The 25,209-nt window shown below is 37.2% G+C and overlaps 1 protein-coding gene across 15 annotated transcripts in view; it reads left to right on the top strand.

The window, feature by feature from the left end:
• Positions 1–221: 221 nt before the first annotated feature.
• LOC114659024 (single-stranded DNA-binding protein 3) overlaps positions 222–25,209 on the top strand; it is a 213,538-nt gene continuing 188,550 nt past the window's right edge. For 2 of the 15 annotated variants that reach the window (XM_028811214.2, XM_028811216.2), the window contains exons 1-4: positions 231–474; positions 1,359–1,431; positions 1,689–1,750; positions 3,530–3,614. In XM_028811214.2, the coding sequence (XP_028667047.1) occupies positions 419–474; positions 1,359–1,431; positions 1,689–1,750; positions 3,530–3,614 (276 nt within the window). In that variant the 5' untranslated portion in view covers positions 231–418. Of the gene's footprint in view, positions 475–958; positions 1,169–1,358; positions 1,432–1,688; positions 1,751–3,529; positions 3,615–25,209 lie in introns of those variants that run through there. The other 13 variants (XM_028811220.2, XM_028811218.2, XM_028811222.2 and 10 more) reach the window with 13 other exon arrangements.

Consider the following 25,209-nt stretch of genomic DNA (forward strand, 5'->3'; position numbering starts at 1 on the left):
AAACCTAAATATCACAACATACTTTCTCAATTCAATTTCTTCAGCGAAACAGCTTTGCAATAGCCATCGTCCCGCGAATGACTACGCTATCAAAGAACGGAACTCCGACTTTTCAAAGCAACGGTTGGTTGCATGGGGAGACTAGAGACCGCCTATAGGTGGAGTTTGAGGGAATTTCTAGTCACACGGTTGGTCCCAATAGATGTCAATTGTCAAAAGCTGGTTACGCCCCCGGGTGCATGGCGTGACCAGGCTCGGTTGAGCAGTGCAGTTGCAGTGTGATGGGGTCGAGGCCGGGGTTGACGCTTTGACAGCTAGTAGAGCAGCGAGGGAGAGAGAGAGTGTGAGTGAGTGAGAGAGAGAGTGAGGGAGGAAAAAAAAGCGAGCAAGCTGACCAGAGGCTGCACACTGCTAAAATATGTTCGCCAAAGGCAAAGGCTCGGCGGTGCCCTCGGACGGGCAGGCTCGGGAAAAGTAAGGTTTCATTTTACCCTTCTTATACAACCCTCTCCCATTACTCGCACGTTGAGTATTAGGTGAATAATTGTGTTTCAACAGCGTTTGCGGGACAGCTACGCTATGGAAGAGAATTTCCTTCCTCCCCACTGCATGCTGCAGCAAAACAAAACACAGTAAATAAATAAACAAACAAAAAAGACCCAACCCAAAGCTTCAGAGCTGCCCATTTGGTTTTAAATACGCCGGATTTTTTTTTTTTTTCACCAAGCAAGCAGTGTTATTTTCCGAAACCTGGCTGCGTGCTGTAAAAGTAGTTTGAGGTATTACGGCTGAACAAAAGAAAAGTTTCAAGTCAGCAGACAAGAGAGCCGTGCTTGTGCACTTGCTACGTTTTCTTGCCATTTTCATCTTTCTCTTTTAATTCTGCCTAAATATTATGATACCATTTGGCTACGGGGCAGGATTGCCTCGTCGCCCCTTTCGCGTCCCTTCCCTTTCTCCGATTGACGCCACGGGAAGTGTTGAAGTTGAAGAGCGCGGCGGGGATGTTAGCGATACGCTCGCCCTGCTCTTTAAAAATGAATGCCGCATCTTGTAAAACAGTTTGGCCGCGATGTAGCTTCGCAGCTGATCCGCAAGCGCCACAGTGTTGGTTAACACGGTCCCGATCGGCACTGCTGCGGTGCCTTGTCGCTGATTCTGCACCCATGTACGTCCTCGGTTTGGATTGCCTTGCACGGTACTAGTTCCAGATTTTAGAAATTATTTTAGCAAGCAGCGTGCTTTCAGTGGTGTAACAGTGGGCACCTCCCCCGTTCTCTTGTCAAATAATAAGGGTCTGCGATGTTCAAATGTTTGCTTTGATAGACTAACCAAACTGTCTGTTCTTCTCTTAACAGATTAGCTTTATACGTTTATGAGTATTTGTTACACGTAGGAGCACAGAAATCGGCACAGACCTTTCTATCAGAGGTAACTCGCTTTTTGTTTCTTTCTTTCTTTCTTTTTCGTACTTATTTTCTGTTTGACCCTCAGCACCTTTACATTAACATAGTCTTTGTTTTTACCAAGCCAATGTGGCCTCCATTTTGATTTTTTTTTTTTTAAATCAGTTTTTCCCTCTTTACTTCTGCATGTATTAACTGACCTTACTTCTTAATCTCTCCTGGGTTCGTGTACAGACTACATGGGTCTGATGCTTTGCTTTGTGTGCTGTCATTTGTTTATAGATACGATGGGAGAAAAATATTACGCTAGGGGAGCCACCTGGGTTTTTGCATTCTTGGTGGTGGTGAGTACAAACCAATGTTTTTATATCAAATACTTAGGTGTCTTCATTAGGTGGTGTTACTTTGCTCAATGATTTTATGGAAATTCTAGTTGTTTGACATTGTTTCCACTTTGTACACTTGGAGTTTAAAGTGCACATGCAGACACACTGCATTTGCAAATGTGTAGATTTTGCAGATGTTTTATGTGAATGTACATAATTTAATATTTCACTCGGTTCACACCCATGTTTTTTCCCCCAGTAAGGACATTGGCAGGTTAAGTGACTTGATGTATGTATTATAGTGCCAACTGAATCTACAAACTAAGGGTTTACAAAAGCCCAGTGCATAAACTGTTGAATGGCACCGTTCACCTCTGCAATTCAGACATACTTTGCCATATAAACACACACACACACTGTATAGTGTGAAGTTCTTATATTGGTGCATTATGTTAGAGCTGCACCAATATGCATACCTAAAGTAAAAGGTACAAGCAATTTACCTGTGAAAACTAAAAGAAATAAAGCATTTGAGTTACTTAATTTTCAGATGTTTTGTGTTTCAATAACTTATTTAATTTGGTTGAAAAACACTTAAAATTTGTTTGGGTGTACTGAGGCAAACTCTGCCCTTTTTATATTTTCACATTGATGCCTCTTGTGACACTGCTTTTTCTGTATAAAATGTGTTGGTAATGTCTGTCTTGATAGACATAATCAAGAACTTTAACTTTTTGTTTTGTGAGGAGAACTTTTGGGATGGATCTTTTCATTGTACTTGCTATGCTATCCCTAATTCTAACCATCTTTCCATTGCGAGGTCAGGTGGAGCCATACCTTATCCCACTGGCAAAACTGGAAGGTGCACACTTTCATAAACACAGTCAGCCACTTGTGGTGTGTTTGGAGTCGTCCGTCAACATAACGTTGTTATAGTATGTTTGGAAGCTAGAGTCCCAAAAGAAAATACTCCTAGACGTGGGGACCACTCAGTGTACAGTATTTTTTAGATGACTGATTAATCCAAATGTTTGTTACTGTACACTGGTAATTCCTAAGTGAAGAAAAATGAAAACATTTTCCTTTATTCACCTTCCTTCACAAATTTAAGAGTGCACCTTATCACATGAGATATAAAATGAAACTTTACAATAATGTTTACTCAGTAAAGTGTGTTAATGTATTTGTGTAGGTCTAATAATTTTGAAGTGTGTGCTTTACAACTTCCTACACAAAGTACATATACACGCTAGTTTACATTTTACCTCTCTTCTTTGATTGATACTTTATACATATTTAAACTGTAAGGGTAAAGTAGCCTGATTTAGGCTTTTACTTTGGTGGTTTTTGACACCCACAGAAGTGAACCTAACTACCAAAAAAAAATAAATACAGAAATGCAGTTTTAGTTGCATAGTTTGTGTATTGTTGTCCATCGACCCTTGTAAGCGAAGCAGTAAATGCATGCTGAATGAAAATTATCAGTTTGACAGTGTTCACATTGTACAGTAGGTTATTAAGTGTTGCTTTTATGAGGAGACATAAACAGTATATGAAAAGTACTGTTTGGGGTGTGAACTATTGCAAATTTCAGAGGTTATCGTGTTTGCTTATGTGCTTCGTAAATCTAAGTTAAATGTTAGGCCATAATTTAAGCCACATAACAAACAAAAAACGCTGAAACAGGATAGTTGATTCTCCCAGAAAGTCCTGAATGTCTCGCTAAATGTTTCTTCTTGTACAGCTGTTGTTTAACATACAAGTAATAATTAGTAACTTGATACTTTCCTGGTACAGTGTGTTTTGGGACCTTTACTGTGCAGCTCCTGAAAGACGAGATACTTGTGAACACTCAAGCGAAGCAAAAGCCTTTCATGATTATGTAAGTAACAAATTTTTAATCCTTAAATTTGCAGAGCAAAATAAAATATTCTCTGGTTCATGTCTTAAAATGTAGAAAGGTGGGTTCAAAAATGGTCATTTGAAGCCTTCCATCCATTTTCAAAGTCATGTAAGGTAGTTCAAGTGTGTGAATTTCACTCCAAGTATTGGATACAAATTCTGATTCCTAACTGTGGCAAACAGATTGATAGGGTGCAAACTATATAGTCGGACAGGGTTATTTTTTTGTTTAAAAGCATGTGTTCTTGAGCTAGTTAAATTATGAGTGTGTTGATTCCTTCTAATGTTATTGTTACTAGTCATGAACGCTTTTATTGTGTAGCTCCCATATTTGCTATTGTTGCACCAAGCTGCAAAATATGCATTAAATGTTCTAAATTCATGTGCCAACACTTTAGTCAACTTGGGTTGTTTTTAATGTACTCTATAAATAAAATTGACTTGACTTTCCTTGCATTTCACATAAACATTTGAGCTTTTGTGTAATTTGAACAGCAAATCAAATTTTGTGGAGCTGGGGAACAAGCTGAATAAAACTGTTTTCCTGTTATTAAATTTAGTTGTAAAGTAAAAAAAAAAAAGTCCTATACAGTAACTTAAATCCATTTTCCCCCACGTTTTGATAACCAGTGCAGCAAGATGATAATATTGTGATCAAATTCATTTTTAGCTGTCCTAGAGTAGTTTTTATGTTAGTTATTTCATCAGACAGGACATGTTGATTTTAAGCAACAAAAATTGTGTTTTTAAGTTTAGAAATATATCCTTGAAATGGTTGTTGTTGAGATTGTTTATTGTAGGTAAATGTTATTTGTAACACTCAAAGTTTTTTTTAAGCTGTAATTTGAAATGTGTGATTTGCAGGTGTATCGCAACTACGCACCTTATCAAAACCTCTCGTTTTAAGGAATGTTTTCACATTTTTTTTTCTTGTGGTCATATTTCATTTTTGGTGCTTCTGGTTCTATTTTTAGCTTTTGTCATTAACATTTCTGATATTTTGTATTTGTATTATGCTGTGTGTTAAAGTTTTACCAAAGTACGATTGTAATAGCTTTAATTTTTGCCTTTGTTTGCCCTATTCAGCATTCACATTCTGCTAAAGAAATTAGACCAATGAACCCTTTAATCTACTGCTATGTAACACCACTGATGAACTGTCATTTATATAGTGAAATCAATTGCTTTATTGATCAGTCACTAATTAGATGAAAATTTAGTTTCAAAAATACATTTGCGCAAAGTAAACATAGAATTTGTGGATGTGTAGTAAAAAGAGACATTATCATTTGTTAATTTATTAAGACTCATTTTTACACCAAAAACAATGCATGACTTATCAGTTTTGGACTTTTATTATTTAAAGTAGCTTTAAGATATGAGAATGCTGAAATCAAGTAGCTGTCCTTGTCCTCTGTGCCTCCCTTCTGTGCTGTTTGGCTTTAAGCTTTTTAGTAACTTTTTGGCAAAAATTCCTGAAACAGATCACTGATGTGCTTGTGTGCAAGATGCTTTTGTATTTTTTGAAGGTGCTTGAAGTGTGTTCGTGGTTTTTGTTAGATGAATCCTTGGCCAAATGTAAGCAGTTCATTTTATGAATATTTTCAGTACACAAGTTTGCAGTCAAGTATGAAAGAGTTGAAAATTTTGTTGCCGAAGGATTTTACAGCTTGGAGTCAAATCTGAGAATTCATGTTACCCGCATACTACCTAAACATAGGGCACATAGTCCTTTACTGTGGTTTTTATGTGTGTGGTTATTTTTGTTTTAATAACTATGGCTATCACATTTACAGTTAATCCTAGGCAGAACAAGGTTCTTATTGAATGTACTACTTCCTTATCATCTATAAGTTAGGTGTGTAGTGAAACACATTCCTTTTATTTAATGTTATTTAATGGTGTATATGCATATCACTGCATTTTGCTATTTAAGTTTCTCTTGATTGGTAGCTGCATTGTTTTGATAACATCAACCATATCACATACACTTCAGAAAAAGTCATTCACCTGCAGCTAAACATGGCCAGTGGGAGTGGGAGACCATCTAGGAAGGGCTTGGATTGCCGCTGGAAGAGGTGTTGGTTAGACCAGCACAAGGCACTTACCTTGTGGTCTGAATGTGCAGTGCAGTGATGGGAACACTGTGCTGTAAAAATGGTGCCATCCTTCAGATGAGATGTAGAACAGAGGTCCTGACTCTCTGAGGTCATTAAAGATCCCGGGGCATCCTTCGTAAAGAGTATGGTATATCCTGCCGTCCAGGCTAAGTTGCCCTCCACAGCCTAGTCATTCTGGCTAATCCCTTAATCATCTTCTGTCTCTAATTGGCTATCAATCTCACCACTTCCCCACCTGACATCTAATGTGTGGTGAGCGTACTGGCGCAAAAATGGTTGCTGTCACATCATCCGGGTGGATGCAGCACATTTGTGGTGGTTGAAGTGGCTGCCCATTCACTGAAGCACTTTGAATAGTGAGAAAAGCGCTATATAAATTTAAAGAATTATTGGTGTGAGGGTATTCAGTCAGGACCCTTTAAATCTATGTGATTTCTCAATTAGTCTGTATAGTTTTTATCTTTGTTCCCACCTTGGCAATGATGAAGAAGGTATTACTTTAAATGTAACTCTTGCCATTTTATGTTGAAGAGTTCTGATAAAGACCAGCGATGTAAAGACCTAGAAAAATGCTATGAAAACCTTAGATTGGTGCTGTGAACCCTTTTTCCTTACAATTTATTTAGTAGAACATATGATGTTTTAAATCCAAAGGTCTGCATTAATTTTCATTGGGCTCTTCTGATAATAGTTGTACTGCAAAGGTACAATGACCTGCACCCCTCCTTGGTTGTTTCCTGCCTTGCACTTAGTGTTGCTGGGATAGGCAACGGCCCCCTGAAACCTTGAATTTGATTAGGTTATTTTGGGAGTGAATACATGAGTGAACAATGTGAGTGAGTGAACGTATATATTATGAGAACTGCCTGCTCATTGATTGTTATTTCAGTGTAAAATAAAGCAAAGCTGTTTGTGGTGATTGTGAATAACTCATTTTACAGTGCCTTATAGTATTTTTGTTTACTGTTTTCTTGTGTTTATCTTGTGTAAGTGAAATCAGCATTGACAAATTTGGTCAAAGTTTGATTAAAATTTGTTTATAAACTTGGGAGTTTGTGGAACTAGTTGGTTATGTGAGCTATAGCATCAGACACAGCACAGATTGTTGATGATTTTTTTCATCATGTTTGGTGCAATTTAAGTCCTGCACCCCATCTCTTTAATGAATGAAGAGAGTAACAGTGTGTCTCTTAAACAAAAAAGATAGAACTTGTGAATTGATTATTTACATTTTTAATTTGGGAATTTTTTTAAGCTTTTAAGGAAAAAAAAATAAAAGTACAGAGCATCACATACTAATCCCCTGATATCTTATTCTTTGTGTTATAAAACTGTAACTGGTTGAAAGCAGTCTTGTTTAAAAAAGAACAAAATGTTTATGCAGCGGTGTCCCTAATGAAAACAAATTGTCAACAGTTGTTCAGTAACAGGCTAAATTAAAATCTGTAATTAGTCAATTAGATTAGATAGTTGGCACAACCTGATTTTATCATGCTGTTTGGGTTATTAAGGGGGGTGAGTTTTAATTACAGAATGCTAATTCTGATGAGTTAAAATACATGCAGACATTTTCCTTCTGTCACTTCTTCTTGAATGATTGTTGAAATGGATTTGGCAGGTGGTTCTAGAGTATTGCTGGGGAAGTGCTGTACAGTGGTGAAGATATTTCTCTATCACGTTTCACACCTGACTAGGTGGATTAATTTAACAGTTTACCTGTTACACAAAACTTTTTATGGAAAACGTAAATATTTAATATGCATGTTAGTATTAGTTTACCTGTTCATGATCTGTTTTGAAGAATTTTTCTTGCTAGGCAAAGCGATACCTCAGTCAGATTTGCTGTTCACACTTAAAGAAATGTGGAACTAGCTTGTGTTATCAAGATATAAACGTCTTGCTTGTCATCATGGTGCAATGGTATGAAAGACAAACATTGGTTAAACTTTTCCATTTTCGTGCTTTTTTCTCATAGAAGCCTCCTCTGAACCGGAAGCATATGTATTTATATAGCAGTATGTTTACATATTAGGAGTAGCATTCTGTTTGAATTGTGATGAGAAGGTCAGTTACATTGTATAAATCAACTTTTTGTTTGGTGATGACTGTTTTGCTTTTTACGTTAGAAATTTGCAAACTACTAAAGATCATTCACTTCATCAAGCACACTTAGTTGACTTAAATTTCCCAATATTCTACACAGACAGATTTTGAAAGCTGCGTAAAGTTTTTTTTTTCTACATGACTTGGTGGTTTGGTCCATAATTTTCCCATTAACTCTTTGTCTTCCTGACTTTGGTGTTAACTGCACTGCCCCATAAACTGAACTGATAATGTTAAATATGTGATTCATTATTTAATACAATTCTGACTTAATTTTACTAATTCCTTGAAAAGTTTTGAAGACTTGAATTAGGTTCTTAAGAGAGCCATCTCTACTCAATAGTAAAAAATACAAACAAAAAATATTCAATTTTCCCTAGTCTGACAGAGGATTACAGGCTATTTAGGCCAGGATTGCAGATGGTTGAACTTCTTTCTCTCTCTCTCTCAGAGCTTTGATGCTAGTTTTCTAAACATGGTTGTCAGAAATAAACACAATACTCTATGTGGTTTCATTAACACATTATGGAATTTGAGCATTAAGTCCCTTAAAAATATCATTAACACGATAATTTATTTTACTCTTTAATTTGTTCTGCACATTGCCCAGATAAAGTGAATATAATGTCAACATAAACCACTGAATCCTTTTCAGAGTTTAATTCCTTTTCTAGTTATTTTGCTTATCTTGTACTTGGGATTAATGGTCATTTTCCTCACATGTAGCTTTTCGGAATTACCTATATTAAACCAGGTTTTTGCCCAATTTTAAAGGTTGTCTCTTTCTAAATCATTCTTGCGGCATCCTCAGCATTTGTTATCACTTTAATTTTAGTTTTATTTGCAAATGTTTCAGTTTTACTAACTATATCAAGCCAGTGTTATTGATATACATAAGTAAGCCTAACAGTATACGCACACAGATCCTTGAGGCACTCTACTGATAATCTATCACCAGCTGAAACTTTCTTTACTCCTCTGCAGTTTTTGTCTGTGGCCCGTTATCCAACTTGAATTACAGTTATGCTGATTATCCGTAATGACAATGGCTTCTAGATTAAAAATTAACGATGACAGCAAAGGTGGCTAATAACCAGCAATACGGGTACAAAACTGGCATGTTTAAGTATTTAAGTACAAGGTTAAATAGCATTTACCAGAAAAGGCCTTTGAAAGTTTTCTAATGATCTTTGTAAAGTTATTTCAAAACACTGAAGAGAGGCATCCACTTTAACCTGAACATTAATAGTATATTTGTTAAGCCCACTTTCACTCACTCTCTTTAGGATCCAATAAAGGAAATGGCAGACTACAACTTTTAAGTATATAAAATAAATTGCTAGATGTATTGGAAGCATTAAGTGTTACATATTTTAAAAGCTGCCCGAACATTGTTTATTAATCATCCTTATTCTGGTTTTGATGCTAAAGAAGTTCCATTATTTCATCATTTACTGTTATTTGTTCAGGTGTCTGCTCTGCTTGTTTTTAATTGTCTTTATTAGGATACAATAAACAAAGCAAACTACAGTAATCCCTCACTATATCGCGATTCACTCTATCGCGGATTTTATATGTAAGCATATCTATATAACGCAGATTTTTTCGCTGCTTCGCGGGATTCTGCGGACAATGGGTCTTTTTACTTCTGATACATGCTTCCTCAGTTGGTTTGCCCAGTTGATTTCATACAAGGGACGCTATTGGTGGATGGCTGAGAAGCTACCCAATCAGAGCACGCAGTTAAGTTCCTGTGTGCTGATTGGCTCAGAGACGGAGCACAGAATTCAATTCCGCTGCGTTAACCAGGAAGTCTTGTCTCGCTCATTCAGCATCAACGTGCTCCTGCTACTGCTTCAGGGGCCGTGCCCAAGTGCCAATGGAAGATACTAACGATTTCTGAAAAGGTAAAAGTTTTGGATATGTTGAAGGAAGGGAACAGCTACACCGCTGCAGGACGCCATTACGGAATCAATGAGTCCACGATTCTTTTTTATTTAAAAAGGAGGAAAAGAATATAAGATCTATGGCCGCAGTGTTCTTTAACCAGGGTGCAAAACGAGTTGTAAGTGGGATGTAATTAAGCGGTAGTCCGGATGGAATCTGCTTTAGGGATCTGGATTGAAGACTGCCAGAAGAAGAACAACTGCGGTGCTACACAGTCGCTTGAAGAGGCTCCTTTAGAAGAGCTGTAACGCTCTCCTTTGTTGTGCAGTAAAATTAAACTCATCGTTATCGGACAAGTCGCCATGTCATTGTTGGTGAGTAACATAATTAATTTTCTACGTACAGTACTTATTACATGTACATAGTTTAGTATCACTGTACACACATTTTACTGTATACAATTTTTCTTGCATTGTACGTATTTACTGCTGGTGGCCTGCCTGTCGTAATGGCTGTAACAAATGTGATATCGGAGACGCTTGATATCTTTAAAATAATATTTAGGTTTTACTGTATATAAACAGTGTGTTTACATACATCCATCCATCCATTTTCCAACCCGCTGAATCCGAACACAGGGTCACGGGGGTCTGCTGGAGCCAATCCCAGCCAACACAGGGCACAAGGCAGGAACCAATCCCGGGCAGGGTGCCAACCCATCGCAGGTTTACTTACATAATTTCAATTAATCTTACCTAATATCTAAGAGAATACAAAGGGTTTATGCTGTATAATTGTGCGGAAAATGTTTATAAGAGTGTGGGAGAGTTTGTAAGGGCTTAAAATATATAAAAATAACCATATGAACATATGGTTTTTACTTCGCAGAGTTTCACCTTTCGCGGGGGGTTCTGGAACGCAACCCCCGTGATCGAGGAGGGATTACTGTACACAGAAAAAAGGGAAAAAGAATAGGAAAACCAATAATTTTAATGGGTTTAGTTATGATCACTGATTGTGAATCTGGTTGGAACAAAAACCTGCAGCCACAGTGGGCCCCCTAGGACTGAGTTTGGGAACCACTGGCATAGTGTATAATAATCGCCACACAATAAATTGCAATGTTTTCACCAAAAAATGCAATCTGTTAAATAAAACTGTACAGTCAGAATTATTTAAAATGTCCTTATTATGGAATAACAGAAGCACAGTAATATCTAAGGAAAAGGAAAAATGCACATTTGACTTCCAGAAAAAAACATTTCTTTTACACATGCATGTGTCAAGGCAATTCAGTGACAATATAAGAGTTTTGAACTGCACAATTATTTCCTTCATTTTCTGACTAAAAGTAACCCTTTGCAATCAAATTCATTGTTTTTGCAGCTGCCTGGCTTTTTGAACTTAGGTGACTTCAAGATGCATATGCAAATAAGTCATACAACCAGTTTGACAGCTTTTCTCTAAGACTTGCACAGGGCTATCAAGCCAGATGCTACACAAAAGTGGTTGCCTAAGTATGTATGTTTATATGTGTAAGTGTGTGTTTAGTTATGTGTGTATATATATATATATATATATATATATATATATATATATATATATATATATATATATATATATATATAAATGCTTGTAACATTCACTTTAAAATATATTTTTTCATTACAGATGTATTTAACAGTAAAGCTTTGTCACTTTTTATTGATGTTTAAATTGTGAAAAAAGCACCCCTTTGTTTTTACAACAATAACTAAAGTCTCACACAGAGAGACAGCCTGGGAATGCTTTCTGTTTGCATTGTGTGTGGTCAGTTCTGTCTAGAGTAACATGAAGAAAGACATACTTGTCACTTTGATAGGAAATGCACTATATTAGACAAGCACATGCTTATGTGCATTTGACAAAGGAACTATTTTTTTTTACTGGGTAAAAGTCTGTCCAATGAAAGAAAAGCAATCATAGTTATCAAGGACAAAAGTGCAAGTGTCCATCCACCATTCTTTCTGATATTCAAGCAGAGAAACTTAGATATGAATCAATATTGACCTTAATTTAATACCAATTAAAAAAAATTGAAAACTGGAATAGCATTACTATGTCATGAACATGTGAGTACCTTATCATAGATTATCAAAAGCAGTAGCGAACATCCCCACAAGTGGAAGGGACCGTCAGCCTTTCACTTGATTAATTTAGGGGAAAGAAATCTTTATAAATTAAAATATATATTAATCAAAAAATGCTTTTTAACAATGAAGCTGTGAAGAGCACAAAAAGCACAAGCAGGAGTTGCTGTATAAAGGCAATTCAGCTACAAGCTACCCCTAAAAACACAAATCCAGAAAGAGTGGTCAGAAGCAGAGCATGATGGTCAGAATCCAGGAAATTCAAGTACGACGACAACAACAACAACAACAACAATAATAATAATCACAAGGACTCGCGAACACCAGCAAATACAATGTATTGCAAAGTCCCTTGATTTTGATGGGCATGTGGCCCCTACTTCTAGGGAACGGTCCACAAAACCCACAGAACAAAATAGCAGATGCATAGACACAGAGAAATTAAATGATCTCTAATACTGACAGATGGTGATGATCAAAACCTGTGGCGTTCGCTTCAGCAAAGTCACTGAAATGTTTGTGAGCTTTGCCAAACTCCATGAAATGCATCAAAGTCAATGGGGATGGCAGAAATCAACTAGGTTTGAGTTGATTATAGTGGTGCAGTGGTATTTAAGTATCCTTGGGGACTGGGGAATAGTTTGCCAACTGTGCTGGACCAACAATTGAGTTCAAATGTGGTATGAACATTGAGACAGCATTACTAACCACTAAGCCACTGTGCTTCAAGCAACAAAAGAGGTAGACAGAATGAATTCCACAAACAAATACATCAAACAGCCTCAAACTAGCAATAAGTATATAAAATATAGATCATTGTGCTCATAAGCAGGGCTGTGGAGTCGGTAGATAAATCCTTCGACTCTGACTCCTTAGTTTCCGGTACTTCTGACTCCGACTCCTCTGTGTTTAATATGCTAATGTATTTTCCATGTTGATTGAAGGAAGGCAACATACACGTCATTTAACTACAGAACTATTGGCTAGGAAGCTGACTGTCTACTGTATTGGCCAGTTTAAATAATAGACAAGAACCGCTGAACACACATCAGGCCATAGCACTCACGTTCACTTACATCCTAACACTTGTTTACACTCATACTAACTTGTTAAACACATTATATCTGAAATAAAATGAAAACACTTTTTGTAATGTACCATAATCCAGATTACAATATGTGAATGTCAGGTTGTATAATAGCTCATCTGAACTTCACACTAGTAGTAACACAACTGTGCACTGGGCTTTATTCTTACATAAGAGAAATACTTAATTATGACTATTGTTGAACTTGCTGTATTTTTTTTTTTCATTACAATTTATATTTTTTGGGAGTAGGAGTCCGTAAATTTTTGCAGACCGCGACTCCAGGTACCCAAAATTGTCTTCCGACTCCAACTCCTCGACTCCAACTCCACAGCCCTGCTCATAAGAGATGCACTCTTTGGTGTACACATTAGCTGTGCCACTAAATGGGAGCTTGGGACTGATTCGTTTCAGTGTTAGAAGAAATAGCTCTGGGCGTGGCTAAAATGTCTTGTTTCCCCATGTATCCATTCCATTGTCCACCGCTTATCCAAAGTCTGGTCCATGCAGATATTTCACTTTCTTTTTCCATCAAGAAGAAATAAACACCTTGTAAACAGTAATACATGTTTTGTTTTTATTATTTCACAGTGTATCTTGTGTTTTCTAGTGGGGAGGGTGGGGGGATACTCTTTTAAGGCTTACATAATTGCATGCATAATTAGGCGTTCAGTACTGCCTGCCAGCCAGCACAGGGATCAGTGTTATTTATCCAGAGCCAGTACTCTTAATATTCTCATTATGTCAGCTAATGTACCCCTCATAATAAATTATTACAATTTTTTTTTTTTTTTTAATTAGGGGGCTATGCCCTCTGCTCGCTTCGATCGCCAACCCCCGTGCGGGCGCTACGCACTAGCCACTTTGTGACTCTGCCGCTCGCGTATGGGGAAGCGGATGTATAATTTAAACAGATTGTTATTGTCATGGGAATTATTACATACGCGTAATAGACCTAATTATTTTACATTACAGGGAGTAATTAACCATAGTAAAAAATACTAAAATTAAATAAATTGAAATAAAATTATTTTTCATGTTGTGTTATTCGTTGCGTTATACGTTTTTGTTCTGTTTGATTTTGTAATTAATATGCAAATACATTTTAAACTTGCACTTTTACTGTAAAACAATATTTGGAATTAACTTTTCATCAATATCGCATTGAATTTTGATTCCGTGTTTGGAGTTGCATTGTGACAACACAATGTATAACTGTCCGTGAGTGAATATCGTTTCTTTCTCTCTAATAAATAAACCTACTTTTTCGAATGTTTGTCCCTGTGATTTGTTAATTGTCATAGCAAAAGCTATTCTAACGGGAAACTGTAAATATTTTAATACGAAGGGAATATCAAGATCTCCTTTGTTGTCTAATGTCATCCATGGAAGATGTACTACATTACTTTTCTTGTCGCCTGTTAAAATTTTACATGTCAGAATTGTTCAACCAATTTTGAATACAGCTAATCTTGTCCTATTGCATAGCCCATCACTCATACATAAATTATGCAATAACATTAAAATATATCCTTCTTTCAACAGTAATCCGGCCGGTGGAAGACCGGATGGTGTTTACAGTTGTAGATATTCTACGGGATATTGTAAGTTGATGTTTTCATTTTCCGCACCATCACCACCATCTATTTCAGCACAGTCTATTGTTACACATTTAACCAATTTGCCGTGTAATCGATCAATAATTTTTGTGTTAATTTGTTTGTCTTCATCATTTCTTGGTGCTAGGATTGCCCGTCTACTCATTTCTTCTGTTGATAACCCTTTGGGATGAAATTCTTCAATAAGATTTGGACATAATAAGTCTTCTTTTATTGGGAACTTAAAGTGAGGAAAACATAAAAATTTATAAGAGCTGAGAGCGCAGGAACTGTCTGACAAAAGCACTGATATGAATGGGAGGTGAGAGCACTGTGGGCGTGGGCCGTTAACCTGAAATGGTTGAGAGGAGGACGGGACTTGAAAAAATCTCTTGCCAGTAGTCTTGTCTCGTCTCAACATTTTCTTTTATAATAGAGAGATACACAGTACTGTGTGAAAAAATGCTGTAAACAAAGAATGCTTTCAGAAATATATATAATGATTGTTTATTGTTATCAATTTACAAAATGCAAAGTGAGCGAACAAAAGAAAAATCTAAATCAAATCAATATTTGGTGTTACTACCTTTTGCCTTCAAACCAGCATCAATTCTTATAGGTACACTTGCACAAAGTCAGGGATTTTGTAGGATTATAGTCAGGTGTATGATCAACCAATTATACCAAACAAATGCTAATGATCATCAATGTCACACACAGGTTGAAACACAGTCATTAATTGAAACAGAAACAGCTGTGTAGGAGGCTTAAAAGTGGGTGAGGAACAGCCAAACTCTGCTACCAAGGTGAGCTTGTGGAAGACAGTTTCATGTCATGGCAAGATTGAGCACAGCAACAAGACACAAGGTAGTTATACTGCATCAGCAAGGTCTCTCCCAGACAAAGATTTCAAAGCAGACTGAGGTTTCAAGATGTGCTGTTCAAGCTCTTTTGAAGAAGCACAAAGAAACGGGCAACGTTGTGGATCGTAGACGCAGTGGTCGGCCAAGGAAACTTAGTGCAGCAGATGAACGACACATCAAGCTTATTACCCTTCGAAATTGGAAGATGTCCAGCAGTGCCATCAGCTCAGAACTAGCAGAAAACAGTGGGACCCAGGTACACCCATCTACTGTCCGGAGAAGTCTGGCCAGAAATGGTCTTCATGGAAGAGTTGCAGCCAAAAAGCCATACCTCCAACATGGAAACAAGGCCAAGCGACTCAAGTATGCATGAAAACATAGGGACTGGGGTGCAGAAAAATGGCAGCAGGTGCTCTGGACTGATGAGACAAAATTTGAAATATTTGGCTGTAACAGAAGGCAGTTTGTTTGTCGAAGGGCTCTAGAGTGGTACAATAATGAGTGTCTGCAGGCAACAGTGAAGCATAGTGAAGGTTCCTTGAACGTTTGGGGCTGCATTTCTGCAAGTGGAGTTGGAGATTTGGTCAGGATTAATGGTGTTCTCAATGCTGAGAAATACAGGCAGATGCTTATTTATCATGCAATACCATCAGGGAGACGTATGATTGGCCCCAAATTTATTCTGCAGCAGGACAACAATCCCAAACATACAACCAAAGTCATTAAGAACTATCTTCAGCGTAAAGAAGAACAAGAAGTCCTAGAAGTGATGTTATGGGCCCACAGAGCCCTGATCTCAACATCATCGAGTGTGTCTGGGATTACATGAAGAGATAGAAGGATGTGAGGAAGCCTACATCCACAGAATATCTGTGGTTAGTTCTCCAAGATGTTTGTAACAACCTACCAGCCGAGTTCCTTCAAAAACTCTGTGCAAGTGTACCTATAAGAATTGATGCTGTTTTGAAGGCAAAGGGTGGTCACACCAAATATTGATTTGAAATATAGATTTCTCTTTTGTTCATTCACTGCATTTTGTTGATTGATGAAAATAAATGATTAACACTTCCATTTTTGAAAGCATTCTTTGTTTACAGCATTTTTTCACACCTGCCTAAAACTTTTGCACAGTACTGTATATACTTGCATGCAGGATGGAAGTCTGGCAGTGTTTCTTATCCTTTGTGGCTTTGGGACCCTTTTAACTTTTTTGGTTTACTGACCACCCCTATATAGTGACCACATAGAGCAAGGTTTCTCCTTGGTGAAATGATGGGTGGTTTGGGGGGGGGGATTGGGGGATTGCAGGGCGCAAATATCATGCAGCATTGTCAAGCGCTTCAGTGGATTGGGTGGTTGTAGTTTGAGGCATATTTTGACACATTTCTGACCCCCCATATGCTTCTGAGTCGGCAATGGGCTTGTTCACATCAGCATTGATCTTAAAAGTAAGCATGCATGAAAGTTCTAAGCATGGTCGCTACAGCTCTGTGATGTCATACTAGTCACACAATGCATCATGGGGCACTTGGAAAAAATGTTTGCCTAAGCTGGCTGCATGGCAAGTTTCCAGGAATATATTTGGTGAATATGGTCACAGGCAAACACAGCATATTCACTGTGAAAAACATTTAGGTGAATTTCGCCAATCATTGCTACTGACAGACTACATAATTATACAGATTATTAAAAATAAAAAAAATCAAAAATGAATGAAAAATATTTAAAAAAAGGAATTTGAACTCCAGCCAGGAAAGGAATCCTGGCGGAAACATACTGACTGGGTTAATTTATTGCTTAGTTACTCACTACAGACTACTGATGTACCTACTTCTACTTAGATACTGACTTTCAATGCTTTTTAAGAACAAAAGAGATAGTCTTGGCAACAGGCAAGCTTAGTGATGGTTTTACAAGGAGTACATCAATACTCTCTTCTTTGCCTTTTCTGTATCTGTTTCCCCTTGGCATATTAATTGTTTTTTTTTTTTTTTTTTGCCTGAGTTGTCGCTTATGAGGGTGGTAGTCACATTTATTTCAGTGTTAAAAGAGGATCTTCATCAGAGATCTCCTGGCTCATGACATGCTTGAACAAATTAAATTATAAATTGAAGAGAACTCTTTAAAATTAAATTGCAACAAAGCACAGCTGTTGCTAACTGGCACCAAAGTCAAGCTTAAGAGTAAACTCGTTTTTCTTTCACTTTTAATATATACATTTATTTATTTGGTCGACTCTTTTATCTAAAACGACTTAAAACATTTGAGTTACATACAGTGTACGATGCTGGCACGTTTTTATACCTAATTTGCAGTCACTGGCTGATTTTTCAGAGTTAACACAAATTTCAGCTTTATCATTTGTTGTTTCACATGCAGGTGAGAGGGTTTGCAATGCTGGATTGCACTCTGGTCTGAGGATTTCTAATATATCAGAAATTATAGTCCGCTGTCTTGAAGTGTGAGCTGTCTTGGTGTAAGCAGTCTCATGAGCCAATTTTTCTGATGTTGCCATCAGATTTCCTAAAATTTATTGTGCGTGTTGTAACAATAATAACCATAAAACAAAAAGCTAACTATCATATGGCGATCCACATGCAACTAAATGGCCAATGACAAAAGTATATTAGGATGTCTTTGCTAGAAGAACCTAAAATAAACACACACAATGATAAATTATAGATTGCATACCTCCAGTTCTCTCTTTAAAATAGACACTGCATAGTCTGCTCCTTCCCAACTGTGTGTCCAGCCTTTTTCTTTTTTCTTTTTTTTTTTTGTAGTTTCAGAGCACAGCACAGCAAGAATCTGCAACACAGCTTTTTTCTTGTTTGGCATTTTGAGAAGCCTGTGGCCATATTGTTTTTGAATGAGTAAAGCTTTATTGCAAAATGTCAGCCGTTAAAACTGTCCATCAAGGACATGTTTAAGCATGGTCTGAGCACCCATGTCATGGCATGTCAATCAGATCAAACACGCTTATACAGTTTGAGCAAATGTACAGCTAGTGACCCTATCATGCAGTGAGAGCAGTCGTTTAACCAAGATTTCTAAAAATCAAACAGTGTATGTATGCCTTGTGTTGAGAAACCAGACTACCCTGGCCCACTGTCAAAAGTTTGTACTAAAACCCAGATTGTACCAGTTATGGATAGATGACCCTTGAGTGCCAAAAGAAAGAAATTGGTGTGTAAAAATGTTATTGATGGTTTAGAGCAATTGACTATTAAGTAATGAACTGAATGAGAGAATGACAATGTTATATTTGTGGCCGTTTTGTGCCAGATAATCAAGTTTTTGAACTGTGAGGGATTTTGAAGTTCCCCTATTAAGACCTGGGGCCTCATGTATAACGCCGTGCGTAGAACTCACACTATAACATGGCGTAAGCACAAAAGCGGGATTGTGCGTACGCACAGAAAAATCCAGATGCAGGAATCTGTGCGCACGCATACTTTCACGTTCTTCCACTACATAAATCCCGATCGGCGTGAAAAGTAACGCACGTGCACGCGCCTTCTGTCCCGCCCCAACTCCTCCCAGAATTACGCCTCTTTGAATATGCAAATCAATATAAATAGCCTTCTGTGAAAAGACAATGGGAAAAGCACAGGGGAAAATATAAGAATTTCAGCGAATACCAAGTGGAGGCAAAGGAAAAACGTACTATTTGTTGGTTTAAACAGTGGTATAATCAACAAAAGAAAGTTGATCGACTGACAGAGTGTCGGAGAAACTTGAAAGATCAAATTCACAAAGTCGCACAGTGCCAGAAATAAAAAAGAAATCACATATCAAAGTCGCTGTGAAAAGGCAAGTCGTAGCCCACCGTCTGAGTGTCATATGAAAGCGTATTAGGGTACAAACAAAAAACATAGGCACACAGTGGGGAAAAAAGCACGAAATGTCAACTTTAATCTCGAAATTTCACGTAGTTTATTTTGCCATTAAAGTAGAACATCATAAACTTCATCTTAAAATCGTTTATTTTACTAGTTTCTCAAGTAGCACGTTAAATGCTTTGTTCTGTATTTGATCTTCTATGTGCTCTTTGTACGTGAATCACTACGTGCTTCCGTTCTTTCTCTTTCTCCGACACAGAATCCATTACATTCGTGATATTACAGCTCTCTGAATAATTAAAATACTGACATGTATACGTGATATCATTTTCATGATGATAGGAATGAAAGCATGTTATTAAACATGGGAACACGGTGGCGCAGTGATTGTTCATATCTCACGCAAGAGGCTTGCTGCGCCATGTGCGACCTTCGATGAAATAATTTATTACAGAAGTACTGTCTCTTTCAAACGTACTAACCTCCAATTCCTGTCCTTACTTTTCTTTCTCCAAATGACCAATCGCCACACAATCAGCTCTGTAATAGACGTGAAGCCATCTGTAAGCTTAGAACGCCGATTCTTCAAAACTTTTAAGGAACATCGAAATATCTTCGTAGTACATGTTTAATTATTCTATCCGTCTATCTTTCCAGTGTCGCGTCAGCGCAAGAATACAACGCAATGCAGGAACAATCCCTGAGCTAGCTAGCGCTGTGGCACCGTGTCCTCACATGTTTAATTATTAACAATACAGATTATTTAAATGAAGTTAAAGTTTTAGCTGTATAATATAATCAACATATTTTGCTGCATTTCATCTTAAAAATGAATACCGTCATCATATGTAAATACGCACTTTATAAAGTGGCGCAGGTTGTGCAATATAACTGTAGTGCAAGTTTACAGTGAGGTGATTGTACTTATAAGTAAACAGTTCTACAAGGAGCACTTGATGGACTGATTGAGTGCGTTTAGAGTTCTTGGGATGAAACCTTTTCTAAACCGCGAAGTCCGTACTGGGAAGTCTCTATAAAGCGTTTTGCCATGGCTCAGGCAGCGTCTGCTTCATGCTGTATACCGATATTTCAGCTGCTGCTGTGATTCCCCACTCAGATACAGTGATATAAATACTCCGAGTGGTGCAGTGAGAGTAATATGGAAAAAGATGATCTGCTGTGGCAACCCTTAACGGGAGCAGCTGAAAGAAGATGCAGTGAGAGTTACAACGCTAAAGCAGTTATGGTATTTGGAATACTATGGCTATTCCCTGGACCATTATATTGCTGCAGGTTAATTACAATCAGATGCATTACACTAATAAACAATATGCAGTTAGTTTCAGTGTATTTATAAAGCAGTGTCAGGAATGTGGATCTAAGAAAGAAAGGTGATCACACAGGAACAGTAGCACTGCTTTGACTCTGGGTGCCGCCAGTCTGCAAAACCGATCGGAGAAATTGCGTACGCCAAGGTATGAGTTACCGTGGAAATGTGTGTGGCTTTACGCCAAGTTTATGTTTTATACATCGCGATTTGAGCGTGGAAAGGTTTGTACGCAACATTTCTGTGCGTACGCACCGTTTATACATGAGGCCCCTGAACTGAGCAATTCTGTAACTCTTAAATTTTTAAAACTGTTTACATCAAGAACAAAGCAGTTTTTCATTTTTGTACATGGGACTACAGAAAAACTGATCTGCTTTATTGCTGAGATATTATGCTATGAAATATTAATAGATTTTAAAACTTAGTAGTGCTCTACAAAAAAAAATAATTGTGAAGCTTGAAGTATATGTAATCAAAAATTAGTAAATGTTAACTATGTAAAGACATGCATATTTTAATAATATGTTTAAAGGATAGTTAGCTATAAAAAAATAATTAATTTGCTTCTTTCAAATGTTATCCCATCTGGGAAGGGAAAGTCCAGGGAGGAGCAAAAGTGATGTACGGTAACAAAGAGAAAGGTCTGAGCAATTTCTGGAAGTTTTTTCTTGCAAAAATTGAAATATGTAAAATAGGTAGGTCATCTTAAAGATAGGGAGGTGTCATCGCTGCTAAACTGCTATAAGAAAGTAATTTTTCTATTACTTATATTTTATATTTCATCATTTTACTTAGTATTTTACTCTTGTACGTTAATAAATATTCTGAATGCTTTTAATATAAACTTTGTCTAGATTCTTTAATTTTTCTGGTATGAGAAGTTCAGGGTGTCATTTTAAACATTTCATTCAAGGGCTAAACATGGTTAGGGATGTTAAATACAGGTGTTGGCACAATGGCCTGCAACAGGTAACTAAATTTATTGAAGTCTCAGCACCAGGTGCTAGGACTGCTGGGTGAAGGTCACCATTGCCTCGGCACCTCTCGCCCCTTATTGTGAACCAGACAACTTGGGTATCACTCCATGCTTGGATCTCGTCACCAGCTTGAAGATTCTTCACTGTCACTCACTACCTAATCTGTTCATTTTTTGCTGTTTCCTGTGTTCTCAAGAGTGGAGTTCAAAATTCTCACCTACTATGTAAAGTTTTACATGGTGTTAGGTTAGATTAGGTGCTGTACTGAACCACATCAGTAACTCCAGATTAGATTAGATTAGGCGTTGTACTGAACCACATCAGTAACGTAATACACCACTGTATTCCTGGATACCCACTTTGTTTCTTTGATGATGGCAGCTGTGTTGTGATACAAAGCAGCTTTGCAGCATGGGCAATGGAGACTCCAGTTTTGTTCTACCCAAAATGTGTAAATTATATCTGTTGCTCCAATGACTATTTGAAAAAGTTCAATATACGTATTATTTGTATTTCTTTCCTGTAGGGGTCTAGGGGACTTCTTTAGGAAATTACCTTCCACCTCCCATTACCATTCCCCTGTTCCCCAATCTCTAAATATGAAACCTATAGTCCTATGGTAGTGTTACATCAGTATTGCTGGAATATCAACATGAGCTGCTTTGCCAGTTCTTTAATGATATTGCTTCACTAGGGGGCTGTGACCGCTCGCTTCGCTCACCAATCCCTGGGTGGGTGCTACGTGCTAGCCACTTCGCAGATCTGTCGCTCGTGTATGGGGAAGGGGATGTACAATTTAAACAGATTGTTACAATTTGTTACTTTCATGGGAATTGTTACATAAGCATCATAGAACTAACTATTTTACATTACAGTGAGTAATTAACCATAGTAAAAAAATAGTAAAACGTAATAAATTGAAAGAAAATTGTTTCATGTTGCATTAAAGGTATTCATTGTGTTATGTTTTCGTTCTGTTTGGCTTTGAAATTAATATGCAAATACTTTTTACTGTAAAACTTCAGTAAAAACAATTTTTTGAATTAACTTTTCGTCAATATAGCATTGAATTTTGATTTCGTGTTTGGACTTACATCGTGACAATGCAACGTATAACTGCCCATGAGTGAATATCGTTTCTTTCTCTCTAATAAATAAGCCGACTTTTTTCGAATGTTTGTTCCTGTAATTTGTTAATTGTCATAGCAAAAGCTATTGTAAGGGGAATCTGTAAACGTTTTAATACGAATGGCATATCAAGATCTCCTTTGGTGTCTAATGTTATCTGCGGAAGATGTACTACATTACCTTTCTTGTCGCCTGTTAAAATTTTACATGTCATTGCTGTGTAACCGATCAACAATTTTCACGTTAATTTGACTTCATCATTTCTCTGTGCTAGGATTGCTCATTTCCCTTCGGGATGAAATTCTTCAGTAAGATTTGGACATAAGTCTTCTTCATTAGGAACTTAAAGTGAGGAAAATGTAACAATTTATAAGAGCTGAGAGTACAGGAACTGTGTCTGACATAATCATTGACACGAATGAGAGGTGAAAGGACTGTGGACGTAATTGAAAATGGTTGTGAGGAAGGTGAGAGTTGAAAAAATCTCTTGGCAATAGTCTTGTCTCAAGGTTTTCTTTTATAATAGAGAGATAAGATCCTATTCCTGTCTAATACAGTCAGGTCCATAAGTATTTGAACAGTGACATAATTTTCATAATTTTATCTCTGTATGCCACCACAATGGATTTGAAATGAGGCAATCATTATGTAATAGAAGTGTAGACTTTCAACTTTAAAGGGTTTACCAAAAATATCAAATAAGATGTTTAGGAATGACAGCCATTTTTTAGCATATCTTCTCCATTTCCATTTTGGACAGTTTACTGAGAAGCTGTTTCATAACCAGGTGTGAGCAGTTCCCTCATTATATCATTTACTGTTAAGCAGGTAAAAGGTCTGGAATTGATTCCAAGTGTGGAATTTGCATTTGGAAGCTGTCACTGTGAACACTCAATAACGGATCCAAAGAGCTATCAATGTAAGTAAAAACAGTCCATAATTAGGCTGAGAAAACAAAACAAATCCTTTAGAGAGAGAGAGCAGAAACACGAGGAGTGGTCAAATCAACCATCTGGCACCTTCTTAAAAAGGAATAACTGGAAAACCACAGAAAGAAGGAACATACCGTGAAATCCACAGAAGACAACTGTGCTGAATGATTGTAGAATTTTATCCTTGATGAAGAAGAACCCCTTCACAACATTTGTAGAATTTTATCCTTGAAGAAGAACCCCTTCACAACATTTAGCCAAACTAAGAACACTCTCCAGGAGGTAGACCTATCATTGCAAAAATCTAAAATGAAGGGAAGACTTCATGTAAGTAAAGACAGAGGGTTTACCATAAGGTGCAAACCACTGGAAAACCTCTAGCATAGGAAGGACAAATCAGACTTTGGCAGAAAAAATTTTTTTTAAAAGACTGTCCACTTCTTAAACAATTTACTTCGGACAAAGGAAACCAAGATCAGTATGTTCCAGAATGTTGAAAAGAGAAGAGCATGGAGAAGAGAGGAAATGACTCATGATCCGATGAATACCACATCATTTGTGAAACATGATGGAAGCAGTTTTATGGCCCCATCATGCATGGCTGCGAGTGGAAGTCAGCCACTAGTGTATTTAGTTGAAATTACTGCTAGCAGAAGTAGTAGTACATACTTGTACACTTCATAATTCATTCTATCTGCTTAGATTCAGCCAGATGTTGCAAAACTGATAGGACAATGCTTTTCACTACAGATGGACAGTGAGCCAAAACATACTACAAAAGCAAACCAACTGCTTTTGAAGGCAAAGTAGTGGAACATTCTTCACTGGCCAAGTCAGTCAACTGACCTCAACCCAATTGGATATGCATTTCACTTGCTGAAGAGAAAACCTATGTCAGAAAGTCCAATGAGCAAGCAGCACCTGAAGACATCTGCAGTAAAGGCCTGGCAAAGTATCACTTGGATGGAAACCCAGCACTTGGAGATGGCCATGAGTTCTAGACTTCCGGCAGCCATTGACGGCAAAGGCTTTTCAACCAAATATTGAAATTGTGTCACTGTCCAAATACTTATTTGGTCCAACCCCCTTTAGCCTGTAATCCTTCTCTTGTTTGGGCACCCCGCTTCTGTGTATTCTTACAATATATAATGCATTTTTCTTTTTGCACTTTATTAGATACATAGTACAGTTAACTGAAACACAAATTACATAGAAGAAACACACAAAACAAATGTTATACATAAGATGATATATTTTGTGTTCAGAAAAATATTCTTGTAAATTATGTGCAGATCTACTGTGCGGGGTTTAATCTTTCCTAAAGCAAGACGCTGAAGTTGTTTCTTCACCATTATGATTTTAACTTTCATTCTAAAAGGAACCTATCTTGTGAGTTTTGAAAAAGATAACTATCTAGTTCTTGCATTTTGTAATGGAGCTTACAGGTACAGGGGTCCTGTTGTGTTTAAAAAAAAAAAAGAACAAAGAATTAAAAAAAAAAAACTTTAAAACTTAATGTATATGTCCACTCTGAAATAGCAAAGGTTTCTGTCATATCCCAGTAATTCAGTGCATCACA

Source organism: Erpetoichthys calabaricus, chromosome 10 (assembly GCF_900747795.2).
Source record: "Erpetoichthys calabaricus chromosome 10, fErpCal1.3, whole genome shotgun sequence".
Taxonomy (NCBI): Eukaryota; Metazoa; Chordata; class Cladistia; order Polypteriformes; family Polypteridae; genus Erpetoichthys; species Erpetoichthys calabaricus.